Source organism: Kryptolebias marmoratus, linkage group LG19 (genome assembly GCF_001649575.2).
Source record: "Kryptolebias marmoratus isolate JLee-2015 linkage group LG19, ASM164957v2, whole genome shotgun sequence".
Taxonomy (NCBI): Eukaryota; Metazoa; Chordata; class Actinopteri; order Cyprinodontiformes; family Rivulidae; genus Kryptolebias; species Kryptolebias marmoratus.
Genome location: NC_051448.1, coordinates 9,995,471 through 10,018,331, shown reverse-complemented (window position 1 = coordinate 10,018,331; position 22,861 = coordinate 9,995,471). Strand labels below are relative to the sequence as shown.

Genomic DNA, 22,861 nt, shown 5'->3' with positions numbered 1-22,861 from the left:
AACCCCGAGAATACTTTGTAATCAACAATTATTTTGCAAAAAATTAAGAACTAATTCCTCAAGGTTGAACTGTGAGGCACTAAATTTCATCAGACAGAATCACAGACCTTCAGTAGAATGCTTCTTGCCCTCCTCCACCTTGATGAGTTTTTTCCTGACTCTGCGTGTTGAATTAACCAATTTGTGCAACCGTTTGAACTTCACAGAGTCCTCGGATTGCTCGTCATCTGACTGTTCACGAGACTGCTGGGAGAGAACAAAAAAAAGGGGTTCACATAATAAAACAGAGGTAATTTCTGTTTTCATAAAAGAGCACAGATTTTGGATTTAGTCTTAAATTTACTGAGCAACAAAAGTAACAACTTTTATATACTCAGAGGTTTTAAGAATGATGTTAAAACACAGGAGGTGGGAGTTTTGTTTGGGATGACATTAAAGTTAGTGAGGTAAGAGTTGATGGGCTGAAGGGATGGAGGCCCACTGCATTGTGTGAAGTGCATATACTTAGTGAACACATAATCAAAAGTACTGAAGATCATTTGGTATAAATTTGTGCTCAGTAAATCATCTCTCTAAAGAATTTTTGAATGTGAAATTCCTTCCAAGACTGTTGCTCCAATAGCACACCAGCACACACAAGAGCTCCTCCTAAGTTGGACATTGTTGCTTCAATCTGTGGCGATGAGCTGAATTTTTGGCATCAAGCAACCAAATGACTTTGTTTCTGTTTCTCACTGGTTTCCAAAGCAAAACCTCCACTTGGGTCGAGAGACAGATGTGAACAAATGTGCAACACACAACAAGTCTGCAGAACTTAGCGTTCTGTTTAATCATCTTTTAGTGGTTTAAATATCAAGAAAGATTTGTCTTTAAAAGCATGGCTCTTAACATGAAGTAGGAATGATGTTAAGAACTCTGGCTTGTTCCGAGCAAAAATCTGAACATGTTCACAAATAAGCACCACAACACCAAAGCAGCATCCTGAAATTTCTTTCTCTGTAGGTGCAATAATGCCAAAACACCATTAGCACACTGAAAAACAAGAACAACTAAAAATGCAAAGATTGCGTAGCACATGATCGGAATCAGCTAAATTTTGTCTTTTTTCCAGTTTGTGAATGCACCATAGCTAAATGACAAATTTGCATTAGCAACAGTGCATCTTCAATACAGACATTTTTGACAAGAGAGGCTCAATGATAAGTCTTAATAATATATGTAAGGTGATTTAAAATAAAATCAAAGAAAATCCATGAGGTGTATGAAACTAATAAAGTGAAATGTGGATTTTCCATAATTGTATGTCTGCAGCTAAAGTTCTAAAGAGCTTATATTTTCCTACTTAAGTCTACCTTATTTTGTTAGCCTTTTAATTTGCAACCAGGGGCAAATATAAATAAAAAATAACAATTTAGTACTTACTGTTATCAAGATGTAAATCCTCAACCACACAGTTACAATAAAATTAATAATTTTAACAATCCAACATTAAATACAATATATTTTCAACACAATATTATACCAGACACTGATGTAATAGATTTTAAAAAGAAGAATTTAAAAAGTGCTTGTGCTGTTAAAAAAATAATGTTTTATACTTTAGTTCATAAAGAAAGTCTGCCGTTATTTCTTCTCAGGTATTTGATTTAATTTGTACAAATAATGTACCTCTGTGAAATAATTTGGAGCCTTTTTGTTTTTTCAGTGACCAAGAGCAAAATGTGTCTCTAACCAGGTGAAGTTTTGAATAAAATACATAAGAGTTTCATTATAAACATGGTCAATTTTTTATTTCAGTTTGAAAATATAAAAATGACACTATGCATTTATTAGAGAGAAATATTTGATTTATTAAATATTAGATTTGGAGGTTTAGAACTTTATTAAAAAAATTGGGGAACTAATTTGATGATAAAAACTGCAATTACTGCCTTTCTAAGCATGTCAATCACTCACTCTTTGTGCTAGTTTGTTCTTTCAAAACTGAACATTTTCAGAACCAATTTACCCGTTTCTGAACTGTATGATAAGACTGAGCTCTCTGCGACGTTAGACCAGCAGACCAGAGCAAAGGTATTACAGGAATTCATTTGGCCTCTGCCAAACCTGCAGAAACCCACAACCCTACTGATAGCTCAGCCATGACAAATTCTCCACAGAACCACAAAATTCTGCGGCACTAGAGACTCATTTGATTTTCCATTTATTTGGATGAGACTTGAGGTTATACATTTCAGAAAACAATCAGAGAACTGATAAAAGAGACAGCAGAGAGGTTACGAGTTGACTGGAGTGAACAGATACTTTCAGATGAAGCCACTTGATTATTAAAGCAGAATAACTGTGTGGAGAACAACCGCCTTAGGGTTTTCTCAAGAGTAAAGAAGTGGAGGATGGTAAAGTTATAACAATACAAAACTCTCCTCCCAGGCTCAAGGAGAAGCATCCATACAAATGACTAGATAAGCAGGTGAAAAGAGAATGAGACAAAAGGAGAGTTTAATATATGAGGCCATGAATCAAGGAGGGCTAAATGGCCACCATTGTAAACAAGGTCAAAGGAAACATTCCACCAGTATTTCCAGTTCACTTCACAAGTCACTTTAAGGATAGTTCACATAACTTTAGATACTAAGAACCAACATCATTATTCTCTTCACCAAAATATTTCTATACTTCTGTGCAAAACCAAACAGAATATAGGCAAGACACCGAGCAAGTAAATCAATTAATGTGCTTAAAAACTTACCACCTCAATGCAGAAAGAAGAGAAACCTTTCCTTTGTTAAAAACCCCAAATTAAAAAAAAGAGGACCATAGAATCCATAGCATGTTGACCACACTGTCATGCCCGTTTCATCAAAATCCATATCGGTGAGCCTGTGCACATGCTGGCAGATGCAGTCTGTTAGTGAGTTCAGCTAAGAGGAATGAGGGGCTGTTTGGAAGTGCCGTGCTGCATAGCTAGCAGAGAAAAGGCGTGTTGTGCATGGAGAACAATCCTAGCATTTGAGCCCCTCTGACCCTGCCTTGGCCCCCAAATCACTAATGGCCTGCCCTGGAATGTGGGCTCTGTTCGCCAGAGGCCAGCAAAAGACAGCATCAAACAAAAGCCACACAGGAGCCAAAAGTACCGACTAGCACAAATAAGTCAGATACAAATGTGTACTCTGTATTCATGTTTCTGAATATAGAATCCAGGCATGCTCAGAGGATTAAAACTGTTAACTCTTTGGGTTTGACCTAATTAGATTCACTAGAAAGGAGAAGGGGCAGCATGAGACACCAACAGAGGCCTCAGCAGAGAGGAAATATTTCCTGAAGCGTCCCATTTTGGAACTTGGGGCAAAAAGGAGATACAGAGCTCCCCCTTTTCTGGGCTTGAGGACAAGTGTAAAAGTCTTTATCTTCACTCTCTCTGACTCCCTCGTTTCCTCTCGGCCTCCGGCACTTGCCTCCAGAGCCGAAATGTGTGTTCCCCTACACAATAACCCTACAGTACTGCAACACTCTCTGTCCTCTCTCATCTTTAAAATTCCCAATCGATCAATCTTCCTCCGACAGGAAGTGAGCAACTAGCAGCAAAAGGGTAATGCAAGGTTTAACAGACTAATTAATATGAACAACATCTTCATGCACAATTCACGCACCCAACATCAAAAAGTCAGATTACACACAGGATCAGGGCTGAGGTTATGAATGCCATAATTGACCCACTTTTCATGTGGAAGGAAATCATCAATCATAACCCAGAAGAATATTTTAATACAAAGTGAAAAAGTGTTTTGCATGATTCACAGACTCACTGTATCAGCTCCAGCAAAAGAAAAAAAAGTCATGCAGATGATTTTTTTAACCAAAAGACTGTTCAAATGGAATTTGAATCCAAAAAAAACAGGCAAACCAGTCAATGAAGCATATTTATCCACTTAGAAAAATTGTTTAATTATGATGTAAAGTGATATTTTTCTGTAGTCTATGGTTTCAAGCATCAAATTACTTTAACATAAAGTAAACAATTGCAACTGGGACAGTTTTTGGAAAAAGTCAATACTTATTAATGAGGAATTCATAGCACGTCGTTGAAAATAGCAACAATTCAGATATGCGGGAAAGTTATTTTCGGCAAATTTGGGAATTTTTTGTGTTTGGATAAACTCACTCCCTTTAAACAAAGTGGGTCAGTTTATGAGATGCACATTATTCCCATATGAGACCACAGAATAGAAAATAAACAGAAACTGTTGGGTCTTGAATCTGCATTTCACATGCTAAAAAAAATCCTTCCATCCATTTTCTACTATTTATCCATTGGGTCATTAAAGCAACAACCTCAGAAACAAAAAAACGCAGACATCCCCCTCCTCAGCGACACTCCTCAGCTCATTATGGTGGATCCCCAGGTAACCAAGGCCAGAGCAGATGTATAATCCCTTTAGCAAGTTCTGGGTCTTCCACAGGGTTTCCTTTCAGTATAACCTGCCTGGGGAAAGCTCCACATGAAGGAGCCTGATCCACCTCAGCAGACTCCTTTTAATGTGGAGGAGCAGCAGCTCTACTCTGAGCTCCTCCTGAATGACAGAGTTCCTCCCTTTTGTCTAAGGTTGAGCCGGGCCACCCTACAGAAGAAGCTCATTTCAGCTGTGTGTATCCTGGATCTTGTTTCTTTTAGGACATGATCCAAATCTCATGACTGTAGGTGAGAACTGGACCATAGACAAACCACTAAGTTGAGAGCTTTACCTTTTTGGCTCAGCTTCTTCAACACAACAGACTACACCAATGCACTCATTACTGTAGTTGAAGGCCCAATTTGTCAATCTATCTTCTGCTGCATCCTGACATCCGTTGTGAACAAGACTTTCAGATACTTACATTCCACCTTTTTCCAGATAAAAATACACAAGCAAATACACACTGATACCAGCTGATGGATTGTCACAAAACAGGACATAATTGTCTAAACATAGCTCCACAACACACAACATTTGTAATGGAAGTGCCTTTACAGCATTAAGTTCCCTCAGACATCTCAACTCTTTCTTAGAAAACCTCCCCTGGTTTTCTTAGAGAGCAACTTTTAGTCACCCTTTCCAAGTCACTGCTTGTAAAACAGGACAGGACAAAACTCATGAATAAAATATGGTAGAGATCACACAACTCATTTTGAGAGAATCATTAAAAGAACTGGGCCCAGATTTTCTAAAAGAACACCAGTTAAAGTAAGGATGTGACATGGTGGAGAGAAATGTAGTTGCAAAGTTACATTGTTATTTGGCTCATAAATATAGAGCAGAGAAAGAAAGAACAACATGAAGTCAGAAGGATAGTTGAGTAAGGATGCTTTAAGCAACTTTGAAAATAGGTTCTACAGGTGCAGGTAAAAACTGCATTCAAATTTAAACCCACAAACCAATGTGCACATTTCTACATACAGGTATCTACATTTAATCTTCTTGGCCAAAACATATCATTCCTAAAGCTGAGGGTGTTAGGAGAGGAACAGTAAAGTGGAACAGGTGGAGATCTGGGGGTGTTGGGGTGTACTTACGTTGCAGTTTGAGGACTGGTTTAGATTGGGTGTAGATCCATCAGTCCACTCTGCAGTGTCAGTACTGCTGGACTGTTTGCTGCGCTCATACTCCTTCAGCTACATGGAGAAGAAAAGTTTAGAGATGTAGAGGGACATGGGTGGCCCACCCACTCTCACCCAGAACCCCATGTCTGTCTCTAAACTAACAGACCTCTGAGAAATATTGTATATGTTCAACAATGTTCATTTTAACTAACTTTTTTTGTTGTTGCTACAATCAAAAGGCTTATTACTGCACAAAGAGATGCTGTTACGTACAATCATAAAACATGACTGATATAATGTGACATGAGGGTCTACACATGTAGATGGGGATTTTATGCACTATGAATGTGATTCTAGTTTTGTTCTTTTTGTGTCCACACATTATCAGAGTATGTGAAATAAATGCAAGTGGTTTTCAATAAAAGAGGATCTAAGAACGGTACAGCACGTCCAGAATGCACCTCACATGTACATTTGCATTGTAACACGGACATTGTAAGCCTGAAAAATAATAAAAATCAGGTCATCATTTGGCTAGCTATCAGACTAAGACTAGGCTGATAAGGTACTTACTATTGATTACTATTTGACAGAACATCCCTTCAAAATTGACTGGACTATCTCTTTAATAATGAGAAAATACATAATGACTTATGTTATGTGGCAACATTATGTTCTTGCATGTGATATTCTCATATATTGTTAAGAATTTTATCTGCTCTCTAAAACAAGTGTGAATTTTCTTGTATAAAAGCTAGCTGAAAAAATATATATTTTTGAAATTTATAGTCATTTACTTTCCCAGACACATTTGACATAAACCTGTAATAACTTGCTGGACACAGAAAACACAAAATGTGAATATGACAGTGCAGTGTCAATCAGACATCTGAAATCAAGCTACTGATCAATAAAAAAACAAGATTAAATAAATTCAGTGGCAAGGTATGCCACCCGGCAGCAAGGCAGTACAGACTGTCATTGACAGGAAAAGGGAATACAAAAAGAAGAGGAAAACCAATCAAATATATTGATTGGAAGATAAAAGGAAAGTGAAAGAAAATTTATAGAAAAGCCAAATGATTATCCACCATGTCCAACTAGAGAAAAACCACAAAGTTCCACAGCACCCAACCCCCGAACAGGTGGGGCTTTAATGCTACCGAGTTACCATCACCATCAACCTCGTAATTTTGAGCTGAACAACACACCCACACACACACTTCAAGAGCTGAAAACCCTAAAGTTCCAACACTCCTGAACTTCTGGACACGGCAGATGTTCTGGAGTTTGTTTGCGTGTGTGTTTGTAAAGAAGACAATGCAGTGTTACAGTATAGGGCCTTTAAGGGGTTAGTAAGAGTCAGCTGTTCTACAATGCCAAAGGTTTTGTAAGACTATGAAGAACAAGGTGTGGGGAGGCTAAAATCTAATCCAGGAGGAGGGTGGAGGGATGTGAAGATTAAGTAAGGGTATAGACCGATTAAGTCGTTTAGGGGGAGGGATGACTGAGGAAAGGGGGAGATGAAAATGATGAGGCAAATGACTCCTACCCGAGCCAGAGCTTCTTCTACAGTAATCATTTTCTCTTTCACCATCATCATCAGCTGGATCCGCTCCTCGTCACTCATGGTGATCTCACTGGCCACATAGCCGATATCCTCTCCTGATCACAGTAAAAGAAAGCAAAAAAAATGAAAGCATGAAGCAATAAACACTCTGCAAGTTGAATGTGGAAAAATAGGAAGCACGGAAACCTTTGGACGACTGTCGAACGACGGGTTTGTGCTGAGATTTGCGGAAGTTCTGCCAAAAAGACTTGTTTTTCTTCTTGTTATCCCACTTGCCTTTGAGGGAAAAGGGATGGTTTCCGTTACATGTTGAAAAGCAGAAAAGCGATACAAAACCACACAAAACCTGTCAAATTTTCTTCGTTGTTTCTCTCGCACGGAACCCACCACAAAGTGGCTTTGTGAACATTCTTGGAAATTACAATAATTTAACAATTCATCTATGAAACATCAACATGTCCTACAATCAATTATTCTAACCCAACCAATGCCGCTTACAGTCGGTTTGACTTACAGCGTCCATGTGTTTCAAAGATCAGCTACAGTGTGTAACAGTGACTTTCTGATGAACTAAAAACCACAACTTTACCTCCGCAGAGCCAAAGAAAGGCAACAAACAACTGCTTTTACATGCAGAACATTAATAAAATGTGTTTATATGTGACTTTATTCAATTTCATACATGCTTGTTACATAAATAAATAGTAAGAGAAGACCAAATCTATTTAAAAACTAAAGTTAAACTTGGAATTGCATTTGTACTTACTTCCAGATCCATCTTCGGAGCTGGATTTGTGTAGAGACATTCTAAAGTGGAAATAAAAGAACAATATTATTTATTTTTTCATATTTACACTTGTTTGTGTCAACAGCAGTACAAAAAGAAGAACATTATTCGATTTCAAGCATATACAGTAGGTAGTTTCTAGAAGTGGTGCTGCAGCTCTGTCTGCTCACCACTTGGGGTCAGTAATGATACTTCAGTGAATGAAAACTAGGCTCCTGAGGCTTGAGAGGGAGAAGATGGTGAAGACAATATGCAAAAACTAATTTGTATACTGAAAAAGGTCTTGATGCAAACTCATTAAAACACTGTCAAAAATTAGAAATCCCCACAAATTACAGGGAGGACTAGATGATCATGTCAGCTTTGAGGGGAAGTATGAATCTGAAGAAGAGAAAAAGACAGAAGTCAGAGGTGAATGGATAGAGACCACAGGGCAGACTCAGCCTGTTAGTGTTTCCACTTCCTTCCACAGAACAGACAGTTATGCAAGGAAAAAAAAAGAAAAGTGTGGAGAAAGGAGAGAGGAGAGAAACAGAGGGCATAAGAAAGACAGACATGGAAAATATTTAAGTAAAAACAACAATCTCAGACGTGCAAAAACTAGAACCAAAAGAACAAAAAACCCAACAGTTTTTGAAAAATATTTTCAGCTTCCAATCAAAAGGTTATGAATGAGCAGCTTCAACCTATTTTCCATCATGTCCAGCACCATGCTAGTTCAGGTCTGACTTGTTCTTGCTCTGACAAAGATGACATCTATTTCTATCAACCTCATATAAAAATCAGTTGAGCTTCAGAGACTTCAGCTCAAAGCAGGTGATGAAAACTTGATCAAAGTCAGCTGAATGAGATGATAAAGGATCGATGAAACTTCAGGACAATTTATGTTCGTGATGAGATGACAGCAAATGTGTGTGTGGAAGTACAGGATTCAAAAAGAGTAGTGATCAGAAGAAGAAATCATAAATAAAAGGTAACTGGGCTCCCTTTCCTGGTCCTCTCTGAGTCAAAGAATTAAATTGATCACTCAACACAATCTTTTTTTAGCTACCTTCACACACCTATTACGAATTCATCTTGTCATGCGCGCTTTCAGCTGCCTAGCCATGCAAATTGGCAGTGGAGCGATGTGAAAATGTTCAACAAGATCAAAACAAAATGAACAGCTCATTTTCCTCTCTATCATGTAACTAAATGTCTCTGTGTGTATATGTGCGCATGTGAGTACATGTTTGTTCCCACATGGCAGTCCTCTTGTGGGGTAATGGGAAATCTTTTTCAACTTTAAGCCTGGCTGCCATGGCAACATAATGAGATGCTAATTGAATGGAGGCCTGTATGTTTGTCCCTCTGCTCATCCCCCTCTCTGATAGTGTAGGGCCAAAGCTAGAACTTACTCAATAGAAGCCTTTCTATGACCGCTTCAATCCCCCTCCCAAAACATCACTATAAATTGCCCCCCCCATGGCAAGCTTGAACATATGCAATCACACACATTCAAAGTACCGGAATGTTTCCCAAAGAGTTTGTCAGCTCATGCATTGTGTCTTTCTGCAACATAATTGGTTTAAACTTAAATCCTTGACATGCCTTTCTGTTTCATTTCTGCTCTTTGCACTGAGTGTGAGGTATTAGGACACTTTACATTTATGGAGCAAAAGAAGGCAACTTGGACAGTGTCCATACAAACAGATATTTGGCAAAACAAACATTTTCTGCTAAGTTTGCATGTACTATCAAGATAGTATACAACTTATTTGGTGAAAACAAGTTATACTTTCACAAATGTCTTTAAAAGTCTGCCTCTGTGCCTGATTTTACAAAATACTTTTGGGTCAGACTTTTGACCCTTCTTCCTATCTCAGTGTGATGTAACCACCGGGCTGCAACTGTTGACGACTAGCTGGCAACTCAAAACAGTGGGAAAATTGGGGGATTTTCTGTTGAAATCTCGCTAAATTCTGAGTTTTTGCAGAGAAACGACCGGCGAGCTCTGTGGGTTTCCATACACATTGTTTTGTTGTCCAGTTTTGCCCACACCATACCACCCTCGGCTTGCTTTGTAACTACCTTGGTAGCCGCCCCCACATTTGTGATTTCTGCTTAGGCATACTTTTAAAATGAAAACGTGCAGATTTGTACCAGGTTTTTTTATATTTTTTTATCATCAGTGTGGTATTAGATGTGGACATTAGCCGCAAATGTTTTCTGTCAGAGGAGAGTAAATTTAGACCTGTAAGAATCCTCTGGCAAAAATCTGAGCAATGATTTGTTATTGTAAACACGTTTTCCACCTGGAGTAGAATGATCCCCAGAGCTCTTGCAGAAACAATGAAAGGTGACAATGTGACAATTGTGGTGTATAACAGGAAAAACATTGGGATGACCTCTTCAGCAGCCACCAGTTGCAAAGGTTTACTTTTTTTGTAAAGGGCAGAAACTCACATGGCAGGATAGTAAAAACCTGGTGCAACTAAAACATCCCAAAACTTCAAAACATTTTCAACGTTGAATATTTTGAACTACATGCATATTCCTACCACATATTTATTGTACTCAACAAAAAAGTGTTCCACAAGAAGTTCAACACAAAAGTTCTAAATATGCTGATAAGGTGCTTAAGGATGCCTCCATGTCACTGCTGTTCAGAACAGATTCTTCATACGGCCCAGCCTACCATCTGATTGTTGCATAAACTGGGCTTCCAGAAGCACAACAGCCTCTTAATGTACCATACTCCCATGGGCCCTTTAAACCTAAAAATCTGCAATCTGCATCTCATGTCTGTGCACATGCATGCTTTCATCAAGATCCATTTAGTTATTCTGCTAACCTTCTCGATAACCCAGCTGCCTCCTCTTTATAACAATACCAACCAATCAATCACATTCCAAAACAGGAAGACCCCAGCTTGAACCCCTCAACCTTCTGAGAGCACTCTGTCATCAACGCTTGCATACCAAGCATAATGGGAGCTGTGCCCACTCCTGCCAACAATGGAACAGAGAAACACAGAAATGGAGGGGTGGCAGAGCCACTGGATGGAGTCTGGATAATCTCCTATTGTCCCGCTGAGAGGTGATGATGGGGTATCTGTGCGTCAGCGTGCAGGGATGCCTTTTGAGGAATGTGTTTGAGGAATGGTCAAGGCTTGTTCGCCTGAACATGATAAATCATTTTACCTGAAATCCATTCACCACATTGGAAAGTGGACAATGGGCAATGTAATAGAGAAAAGAGCTGGGGAGTGGGGGTGGGGAGTGGGGGGTTAAGAAGAGAGATGCTCACAGTGGAGAATAGATTCACAAAAGAAGATGATTCTAAGGGTGTAAATGTGAAATTTTATGTTCTTGAGCTTAACAAGAATTGGGTTAATTATCATAAAAGTGAACCAAGGTTCTTTATTTTAAACTTTAACAACTGAAAAAGAGTGTTTTTTTCACTTACCAAGAGAGTGAGTGAAAATGAAAGTAAAGCTTTTTTTGTAAGAAAATACCTAAATACTGCAATCTTTATAATCTTTATGACAAAAGGGGATCCCAGACTGACAGAAAGTGCAGACAGAATGTTGTACAGTTAGGGTCTCTTTAAGGGCCTTTCCAGAACAGCAGAGAGAACTCATTTTAAAATCTGGCATCTGGTTCCCATCATCCTCAGCTTTTGCCTGTGCAACATATACAGCCATGGGAAAAGAGATCACATCTGTGGTATGCACTTCCTCTGCTGCACGTGGTCATCACATGAACGTGACAAATCCACAGGGGGTCACACACGGGCGATGAGCAGAATGAATTATTATGGATTAAAATAGGAATGAACTTGTTAATTTACACTGTTGTCTTTCCTGAAACCTTCCAACAGTTATCTTTTTATGAGGAAAGCAACTATATTTAAGACTTTTGGTTTCACTAAGAAGAGACTAAACAAACACGCATGTAAAAAGAGCCAGTGTGTGGCCCAACATGAATTTGACTCTGTTTGACAGCAGGACAGCCGTTTCCTCAACTTGAGTTGCATTAAACACAGCTAAACTGATTGTACAGCAACCACATGTCAAGATATGGTGGAGAAATTCAATGCACATAAAATACAACGATGTGCAAAAAATGAAAACCCCCAACTTTTGTGGTACAGGAACCTTTGAAAAAGGAACTCCACCCATGCCCTGCTCCATCCTGCTCTTTCATTCATGTTCCTGTACCATAATCTTTTGGCCATCACTTTCTTTGTCCACCCCCACCACCTCCATTACCCTGCAGGACACAAAGCCAGGAAGGAAGTACAGAGGGCCAGAAAGCAGAGAATGGCTGCTGAACTGAGTGGGTCAGTCTGAGGAAACAGTCATTGGTTTCCCATTAACCTCAACAGGGACGTGGCCAATAGACCTTAGATGGCCAAGTATATCATGATAGTGAATGTAAAAAGTTAGATAACATCACTAAGTTGAGAATTTCCACCTTGATGTTCATTATTAAAATACTGACCTAAAACATGGCTGTTCAACTGAATTCTAGCAACAAGAATGAGAAACAAGCAACTTTAGCACATTAAACATTGATAAATTTGACAATGTTTTGGTTGAACCAATTTAGGCCAGCCTGCACAAAGAATTGGCAAATTGAACTGTGACTTATTGTCTTGGGACCTTGTTGAAGACCTAAATTTGGGTGATTCAATTTCAGCTTCAAGAGGCTGTTTACTTGGATGGATAAGGGTGAACCCCTGCGATCTGCTCATAGATGATAGAACACTGTACACATTTTCAGAGGCAACATCTATTCCCCAAGGGCAAAGTACTACCTTTTGTACAAGCTGCCATACATGATAGAAATCAGTCCCTGCTGGTCTGTGTATTTACGTTTGGCTTCTCTCTGTCAACCCAATCAATGTATGCAAGTGTGATTGATGTTTTTTGTGTGCAAACACGTATGGTTTGATGTGATCCAGACACGGACTGCAAGTTGTTCAGACACGCAACAGACACACATTTCCAACTTTCAGCACCAGTGTAAGACCATATATCAGAGAGATAAAGTAGATAACACAAAACATACTTTCTGTCTGTTTCAGGAGTGGACACCTCGCTGCTGAAGCCTAAAGATTCCTGAGGATAAAAAGACAGGGACATGTGTAAGGCTGACCTTTTCAACAGAGCTTTAGTGTAAATTACATAATTAAAAAACAGGGTGATACTTGTATGAAGGTGTGAGTGTTTTGTGCATATAACATCTGTCTACCTGGATCTCATTACGAAGCTGCAGAGAGGTACTGCTTGGATCTTGTTTCTCCTGGAAAAACAGTAAGAGAAAAAGAGGGAAAAGGTTAAAAAGTCCCCATTAAGTATCAATCATTGAAGAAGATAACTTTTGAATACAACACTGACAGGTCCAAGCAGGCAAAACAAGCTTTGTGCATTAAAAAAAAAATAAAATGCAAAAAAGTACAAAGCAGGAAAGAAACAATGGATTGGATGTTTCACAATTCTCTCATGAGGCAAGGCTGTTCTCTGGTAATGGTTCATATGCACCTGCACATCACTGAAAACAAATGTGTACACATACAAGCATGTATGTGAACACAAATAATACAATAGTCAGGTCAAGACTTTCTTCTGGTATCCAAGCCTGCGGCACTTATTTTAAATGTTGGGGGGATCCAAGGATCTGACCCTACAGAGAAGTTTTAAAGGAAAACTACAAATGGAGATCTACAGTGATTTTCTTAATTTGTTTCAATAATATTTAAGTTGCAACAGTTTCTATAATGTCTAGTTTGATGTTTTTCCAATCCATTTATTTTTTGGTACCATGGTTGAACTTCCAATATATGCACTAAAATAAACACCATTGTACATCGGTGTTTGTAGAAACCTAGTTAACACCGAGTTGCATACTAGAACTGTGGGAAAAACATATGGAGTCTGTTTACATAAAACAAGATTCTGCGATAACTGATGATGTATAGGGCTTTCGAAGGTGTTTCCTATTCGCAAGGCAAAATTTTAACTGGCACCCTTTGTGGCTTCAAATTAGGAGCCAAGGTGCCACTTAAAATGGTGAGGTACATGGAAATATGATTCACCATAAATTCTAAGTTGCTGCATGAGATTACTGAAAGTCAAGAAACAACTTTCAGGAACTCACTGGCATAACCTCCTTGTGATTTTAGAAGATAACATGACTCTAAGTAGCCTTTTACTGTGGGTCAATAGGCTGTAGGACATGGACAGTGTCAGCAGTTTGCTTAAGGGTAGGATTTTTAAAGTGTGTACCAGACCAAGGTCTAACAGGTTAACTTTAGATCAACATAATTAATTGCAAGTGGTCATACAGGTCATTTCATTTGGTTTGGAATTTGGTTTTTATCACCTTTATTGAGTTGTTAATCTGTTCAGCTTCTCCTTTATATGCTCAGATAAATAATGCTATCCGACATAAAAAAGCAAAAACAAGCATAATATTAATAGGGAATATTATTTTTGAAATGCTTCTGAAATTATTTAATTGGAAAAACAGAAACAAAAAAGCAGCATTTACATCAAGATGGAGGACTTATTAAACCACCATTAAAAGCAGTTAAGTCTTTTGTAATTTTCTATTTATTTTTTAATCTGAGTGCAGTCAGGAAAAATATGATTGGATAGTCACAATGCCATCAAGTTGGAACTTTGGCATTGAAGTTTTTGTTTCATATATTTTTAGCCATTTTTGAGGAAGCGATACTGATGGTGATTTTTAAAATCCATAACCCACAACAAGTTTCTGCTTCTTCTTTCTGTTTGACATTTAAAATCTTACCAGCAGGATGATAATTATAGAAGATATGCCAAGATACACACATTGTTGTGTTTTATTTATATTCGTTACCTGTGCAAATTGTGCCTATTGTATTCTATCTGACAGCATTTGTATGCATGTGTTCTTAACGAATGTAAGATGTCTATAAACTCATCCCTGATCTACAGCACCATGAGATCTGCTGATTCATGTCAGCGTCATATGGGAAAGCTTCTTGAGGTCAAAGCTAAGGCACCTGTGAGTTTTCTAATCTTGTACAAAGAAAGCAGCGATAATGTGTCTGTCATGTGACAGAACAGGACCTTATCTCATTATCACCACAGAAACAATTTGCTTGGCCAAAAGAGATGACATCAGTCAAGGAGATTACGTCAGTTGAAGAAAGTTTAGAGCTACAAGGAACTTTCTGAAAACACTTAACTGAATTTTGCCCTGCTGTAGGGAGTCTAGAGTGCTGCAAAATATGGAGCAGGAATTTTAGAGAAATGTGCATCACCTTATCTCCATAGCCAGATATTAGATTGTAAAATTAGAGTCACAGGAAGCTGAATACAGAAGAACTCTTACAACAAGTTTGTCACACATCTTTTACTTTTATTTTTGTCATTCAAGCTTTAAGGCAGGGGAGTGTAACCCTCCCACCCTGTCACCATCTAAGCATGAGGGAATTAGTCAGAGGTGACATAATCTCTTTTTACAAGTTCTTTAAAAGCTTGAAGCCTTCAAGTTTTCTAGAAGTGGTTCTGAATTGCTGAGGTAGCAGAAAACCTTCAAATGAGCCCCAACCCTACACTTAAGATCACAATAATCAACTGCAGACAGACTGTAAAGATGTTTTCAGACTGTATAGCTGACTTTAACTTCAGCTTTACAAGTCCTACAACACACATCTGTCCATATGTCTGTTACTCTGATTAAGCATTCGGAAGTTTGTTCACAAGGTAAATCATTTTAAGTCGGAAGACAGACTGTCCGTCTCAGGGAATACTTAGATCCTCATAAGTCAGATAGCAGGTATCTGTCATAAAAAAGCCTCTTAATTAACTCGCCAGGCTGTAGGGAAAATCTGGGACAGGAACGTTTGCCTTTTTCTTTGAAGCAAGAGAATTTTTGAGACAAAGAAAGACCACATCCATTTCTTAAACAACCACCGCTTTAACATTCTTGTTTAAACAACAGCGCTGTGCAAAAATACTGTGTGCCCACATAAAGAGCGAGACATTAAACAAGGCGTGTGCTCAAATGTGCATGCACGTCCACAAACACTTTCACAAAGGTGGCGGCAGACTGGTTTTGCTATCAGATCCTCTTTGATGGTTTCTCTGGTCTGCAGCGACTAAGAAGATTCGCTGGTCTTACTGGTGAATAAGCATGGGAATTGTGCCAGCTGAGTGCTAGCAAACAGGCCACACATGAAAATGCTCCAAAACACCCAGCTTAGACACAGACCCTGACATGCATGCCACTACAGACATAAACACAGACTATAAGCACCTACACACATGCAAACATTTCGCCTCCACTTTCACAGACAGAGCTCCTAAAATACACAAAACACCCTTCTGTATTTCCTACTCATCCTCAGCTTCCCTGTGTTCCCCCCTTATGTGTCTATGCATGCCATGCTTGGCATGAAAGGAGTGGGTGAGATGATGAGAAGAAGAGAGGGGGAGATGAGCAAAAAAGAACAAAATTCTACATCCTGTTAATTTTTTAACGCAGATTTGCGAGGCTACACAAACTGTAGCCTGTGGGACATGTGCTTCGCCAATGAAGAAGCGTGAACAAATGGTAAAGAAGTTGCCAGCGCAACTGGCACAGTTTCTCAAACGGAATATCAGATCAATACGTTCTGAAGGGGTGTCTGTGTGAGTGCAAAGCTTAGATTTCACATCCCACTCCCAGAGGGGGTATGCTATCCTTTACATGAACTCACCAGCAACATCTTGTGATGCTGCCCTACTTACGCAAAATTGGCGTGTATGTGTGTGAATGTGTGCGTGTTTTCCCACCAGATGGCCACAAGGGGGTTATTCGTTCAAGTTTGAGGCAACTGAATTATTTCTTTAACTGCTTAAGTGTGATTGAGTTAGGTTAAAATAAAAAAAGAGAAAAGGGAGAGCTTTAGGTAATAAGGATCACAATGTCAGCAGGCAGGGAATTTAGCATGCACACACACACTCACTCTCTGCTGAAAAGCAAAGGCAGGTAATAATGTTTTTGCCCATGTCTGTGTGTGCATGTGTTTGTGTGTCTGTTTCTAAAATATCTTGTGATTTACTAAGCAAATTTTAATTAAATTTGCAGCAAGTAACCACTGAGTGTTCATCTATAACTGATTAACTTTTGGGCTCAGCCCAATTCAATATGGCAGCCACAACTAACAAATTTGTAAGAAAACAAAAAGGTTTATAACTCAATCAATTTTACAGATAATGGCTTTAAAGTTGGTGTTGTAGTAGCTGAGACAGATCCCCAACATGCATTTTGAGCACTAACAGATGGGACTTATTTGTTTAAAGTTTTGCCATTAACTATTTGGAATGAAATCTGTCTGTCTGTTAGCAAAATATACCATGAACTACTCAATAAAACTTAAGATGGCTGGCACAGCTAATCAATTTATTTTATTTTATTAAAGGAGTGATAGAGTATGCATTTCTTTAAGGAGTGCTAAGACTAACATTTACAAATGCTACAAAACCAGATTCTGTAAAACTCAATTTATTATGTGAAGTAACTGCCAGCCTAAGAAGCGTATGTAGGTGGATGAGCAGCAAAAGTAGAGAGGTGATTTAGTGGAGGCACTCCAGCTGGCATGGCTGGGTGGATCTGGGTGGGCGAGTGAGAAGCTGCTAGGTAGGAATGTGAATATGGAGAAACAGGACAGACACCAAACAAAACAAAAAAACAGAAAAAGGCTGTTAGCAGCAGAACCAGTATGGAACAGTGCAAGCCTGCAGAACCGGCTCATTTGGGAAGATTTACCAACACACACTGAACACACAATGGTTTATTGCACAAGAATGTGCTGTTGCCTAAATCTTGCAAACAGGATCTGTAAGTTTATCCTAAACGACAGCCTGTTAGTTCAGCTGAGAGCTGATGCAAGTATAAAACGTGGAAATAAGCAAACTATTGGAACCCTTGAAAAATATCCCCCTTTCAAGAGAGTGCATTCCGAAGTGTTGAGGATCATCGTTGTTTTGGTATGTCAAGACTAATACCAGAGTTATTACAAATTCCACTGACAGAATCATAAGTCCACTACTGACAAATAAATCATGAAATTAAATCAAATGCTTTCCATAAAGGTTATGCCAACAAGGGAGCGCTGCCAACATCTGTTGGAAGGAATCTTACAGTCACAAAGGCAGCTGTCTGAAGAGGTTGGCTTTTCTCTTGTTTCTGGATAAAAGGCCGGTGGAGAGGACAAATAAGCAGCAGAACTCACAACAGTTAGTCTTTGTTTTCTACTGTAGCTTTAACCCAGCTGAACTGACCCATTTGGACAAATGAAGTATACACAGGCATTAACCACACAGCTACTCGCCTCATGTCAAAAACAAAACAAGTCTGTGGTTGAGTCTTGAACCCCGCCCCCAAAGTTCCTAAATGAACCATCTTGATTAACATTTGATGTGCTTCATCTGCTCCTTCACTGTGGTTCGACAGAGATGCCATATTATTCCCCCCGATAACAAGTCACTGCATGCTTAAGGGACCTCTTGCTCATGTGACCTACTGTACGTGTCATGTTTCCTCTCGGTCATTTTCACCCTCAGCAGAAATTATAGTAGAACTGACACAATTACATTATTGACTGCTTTTCGTGGTGGCAGCCGACAAAAATGCAACTTAAAATCATGTTAGCATTTCTTTTCCCTTTAGCATTTCCTGTCGCCTCGAGCTTTAAGCCTTGAACATCACCAAACCGGCATGCCAGCGAGAGCCATCTAAGCTTTCATCTATAAGAGTGGTGGGAAACTAGGCACAGCGGTGCTATTCCATCCAATGGGGATGTTTGTTTAACCACTTGTGTCCCATCAGCTCCGAAAACTAACAAAGATGCATAGAAACAACTGAGTGCAGAGCAGCCAGGAAGTTGGTGCATCGATAGTTATCTCAGAAAGAGCCTCCGTCATCAGCTTTTAATAAAGAGACCCCTGTGTTTTATGACAACAGAGACACTATACTGTGTTAACTACCATGCTGGTCAGGACGCCAAGCAAAAAAGTTGTACTTTTTAAGAAAAGGAGGAAAATTTGAGAAATCCAAAACCAAAAGTGTCCACTAAAGAAAAAAAAAGTATTCTTTGAGACTAGGAAGTCAATTTGAGACCATTTTAATGAACAGAAACTTAAAAAAGACTTCTCTCTTTTTGGTGTGACGGTGTTAACCACAGCTAAGCAGACAGCGGGGCTTTCCTGTGGGAATTTTAAAACGTGTTGTCAGCAATAAGCTTTTCAATCAATAGAAAGTATGACTGTAAGAACATTACAGTTTTCTTTTGTCAAGCTCTTGCCGAGTACCATTTTGACTCTTGACTTCTGTTTTTCTTGCTGACTTAGAGTGAAATCAAGAAAAGTCCAAGAAAACAAGCAGAAGTGACTTCAGAGACAATCTCAGTCTCTGACCCAAAGATTCCAGTGGTAAAGATGTGAAGTAATTTAGGTAATTAACTAAATATTTATTTGAGTAATTAATATTTAAACAATTAAGTTATTGAAGTAAGTAAATAATATCATTATTTCTGCAGATGTAAAAATGGTGGGTAAAAAAGAAGTGAATTTTAGAGACTTTTCCTTGTCTGCACCTATTTGCCTTCAAAAACACTCCTTGCTACAATTGTCTTTTTAATACTGCGACTCTTGAACATTGTGACCTTCTGCTTTAAGACAAGAAAGCTGTTCTTAGTTGGCCTAAATCCACAGCTTTTTGGACACACTTCAAAAGATACAAACCAGTCGTTCACTACTAAGTTTCTGACATCACCACCATCTATTCTTTTCCTCAGTTCATCTTGTGTGCCTTGTGTATTAGTTTCACAAAAGTCCGTATCAATAATGTCAAACAGAAGAAACTTTTTTATCTACCTTTTCCTAAAAAAAGTCTGTTCTACACTTGAACATTTCTCAAAACTAGTTTTAGAAAAGCATTGCAACAAAAAGCAAGGCAAAGTTCAGTCCACACAGTGTGGGTTGATCCTGCCCAGTTCAGAGCTCTCAGTAAGGTGTTGTCTGACCTCTATTTTTTTCGTCATGCATTGCTATGTTTTGCTGCCAAACCTTGCAGAGTGGCAGGACAGCTGCAGGCTCTCACATTCTCTACTCCTCCTACTCATTCCCCTCATCCTCCTCCCTTCTTCCTCCGTTCTCATCCTTATCCTGTTCCTGCTTTGGGGCTTGGGGTTCGGGTCCTAGTCAGCTCTTTTCCTCTCTTCTACATAGAAAAATACGCCCTGATTGTTTCCTTTTTCCCCCTCTGTTTTGTTGTCCACAGGATGAAACATTCCCCAAACTAAAAGATGGCTGGAGGTATTAGTGCTCGATGGGAAAAAGATAGATCAAAGCCTCAACCTAAAATCAAATGCAAAAATCATCCACAGGCTTTGTAATCCCTCTCTTTAAAGATGTGAGAAGAGGTTATTAAAATTAAAAGCACAATGAATTAATTATCTATTCAAGCCACACCTGTTAACCCAACCAAAACCATATGGCTGCCTTTAAGCAGAAGACGCCTCCTAATGAAATGTATTCAAACAAAATTACATGCCTAAAGACAAGTTGGATCAGAAATACAATTAAAAGAATTTTAACATTTAAGAAAATATGCTGATACCTCAATTGTCATTCTAGAACAGGTAATTCTACTATATAGCAAACATCCAACTACAAAACCAAGGACCAACTCAAAAATGAGGAAATAAAATCCAGTTGTCTTCAACTCAAGCACTTAAAATTGCCATGACCATCTAGGAATTTCACAACATCTAACAGGTTTACTTTTATTATATTTTACCTTCTTGCAGGTCAGAGAAAAAATAGCTTAAATTATATAGCATAAAGAGAGATACTTGGATGCACAAGTTAATCTATTGACTGAAATCAGCCAATTTTAGGCCTGATTAGCCAGAATATGGCCAACCAATCTGGCTCTTAAAAATGTAATGTTTTTCAATTAGTGAACACACCATGGCAAAAATCTGATTTTGTTTATCCCAGTTTGTAAATGCACCACCACTAAGCACCTAATTTACACTAGTAACAGCAGGTCTTCAGTGTGGAAGCTTTTTGTGTAAACAACTTAGTTCAAAATTTGTATTTTTTTAACAAACTTAAATTAACATGAGGTGAAAGAGACTACTAAAAAATGTATTTTCTAGGGGTCTGTGTGATGCTCACTTTACTGTTCAGGCTTTTATTTTCCTTTATAATGCCAGCTGCCACCTAAACTGGTGACATATTTAATTAGTGCACTTTTGGTTTGGAGATGTACAAAAAATAAGAATGTTAAGGACTTATAACCTGGTTTACAAATAAATACTGTAATTCAATTTAAGTTTTTTTATTTGTGCACACACCTCTGTTCAAAAATCTGCAGGAATTGAGCTACTTATATTATTTGTAGATTTCCAGGGATGCAGAGAGAGAAAGAGAGTTTGGCAAACTGGTGCAGTTGTGAATGAAGTGCTGCTTTATAATACTGATTATAGTTCTAAGAGAGAAATTTGAATTGGCTGAAATCATAATCAGCAGGTCAGAGTTTTTTTTACAAAAATTGGAATCAGCCTATAAATCTGTGATTAGTACTCATTTCATTTAGAATACTAATATGGTTTGCTCAAATTAGGCTATATTTTCTAAGAGTTATAAATAAAAATCTTTACCATTAATGAATTCCTGAAAAGAAAAATCATAGAAATATACTCTACACCCTGTCTTCTAAGTGTGTGGGGACCCACTGGGTTGAGAGCTGTTCAAAACTTAGACCTCCCCAGCAGCACCAGCAAAATTCCTTCTTACATTTGCTTGCAGCTTGGCAACCAAAGGGTTGCCCCACTACCCTACATCCTTGTGAAAAGGAACCCCCACAATCTCTTTAACAGAGCTTCAGAACACCACTGTATTCACATCTTGACAATGCCTTTAGGGAGATTTTTATACTTTAGCACCTTTTTTTTCTGTTATTTCTTGTCAGCTGTTTTGGACAAGAGTGCAGAAAGTACCCAGTAGTCTTTGTTCCTGATATAATAATTACGCCCAAAAAGCAGATATGAAAGGTGTGAGGTGTGGTTTATAGGTGTGTCAAGAAATATCTATTTACCATGTCAAGCTCCTGGGAGACTTGGCGTTTGCGAAGCTCCTCCATGCGGTCGCTGACGTCACTGAAGCAGGTGTTGTAGTACTCGGAGTACTCCTGGGCGAGGTCATCTATGTTGCCAAGAGAACCGTCCTAAAGAGAAGACAAAAAATGGAGGATGGTTTAGCCAGGGAACTACAACATCCTGGGAAACAAATGCTAAGAATTCCATAGAGGAAAAAAAAACCTAAAACACATATTTAAAGTTTCATGAGAAAAAAAATTGTACTCTAAAAGCAAATGCACATATTCATACAAAACAAACTGCAATGATTGGGACAACTTTCGTTGAACTTACACCCTGTTATGTGTGCACAATTTCCCACTCTATACATAGCAACACACCTAAATATACCCAAGGGCTGAATATTATGACCATTTATTCAGTCTTATCAGTTTCCATTTAGTATCTCAGGCGAGCCAAGGTTTTGTCATTTCAAGGTTGCCCTTTAACTCCGATATTCACCAAACTTATAAACTGAATACACTATTTCCTGCTGGCTGTAGTTTAGATCTGCACAGTTCCTACCTTTGTGGGCAAGACGTGTTTGAGAACAAGGGAGGAAGCAAGTGCTCCAAACAGTAAAGACCTTGCCCGACTGAAAATAACACTTGCTGAATGCAAACCATAACAGAAAAGGGTTGGAATATGAAGCAAGGTTTTGAAAAAAAAAAAAAAACAACGACAACAAAACACATTCAAAATCAGTCCTTATTTAAGGTAAAGAACCCAAACTAAAGAAGGGATTAAAAAGGAGGGAATTTAG

The 22,861-nt window shown here is 38.6% G+C and overlaps 1 protein-coding gene across 11 annotated transcripts in view; it reads right to left on the bottom strand.

The window, feature by feature from the left end:
- The window catches only part of sash1a (SAM and SH3 domain containing 1a), a 158,597-nt gene that overhangs the window by 17,292 nt on the left and 118,444 nt on the right, over window positions 1–22,861 (bottom strand). For 5 of the 11 annotated variants that reach the window (XM_017423276.3, XM_037981496.1, XM_037981495.1 and 2 more), the window contains exons 2-9: window positions 22,059–22,187; window positions 13,173–13,223; window positions 12,990–13,039; window positions 7,915–7,955; window positions 7,335–7,424; window positions 7,131–7,243; window positions 5,552–5,650; window positions 108–243 (exon numbers count right to left, since the gene is read on the bottom strand). In XM_017423276.3, the coding sequence (XP_017278765.1) occupies window positions 108–243; window positions 5,552–5,650; window positions 7,131–7,243; window positions 7,335–7,424; window positions 7,915–7,955; window positions 12,990–13,039; window positions 13,173–13,223; window positions 22,059–22,187 (709 nt within the window). Of the gene's footprint in view, window positions 1–107; window positions 247–5,551; window positions 5,651–7,130; window positions 7,244–7,334; window positions 7,425–7,914; window positions 7,956–12,989; window positions 13,040–13,172; window positions 13,224–22,058; window positions 22,188–22,861 lie in introns of all 11 variants that reach the window. The other 6 variants (XM_037981500.1, XM_017423275.3, XM_037981497.1 and 3 more) reach the window with 3 other exon arrangements.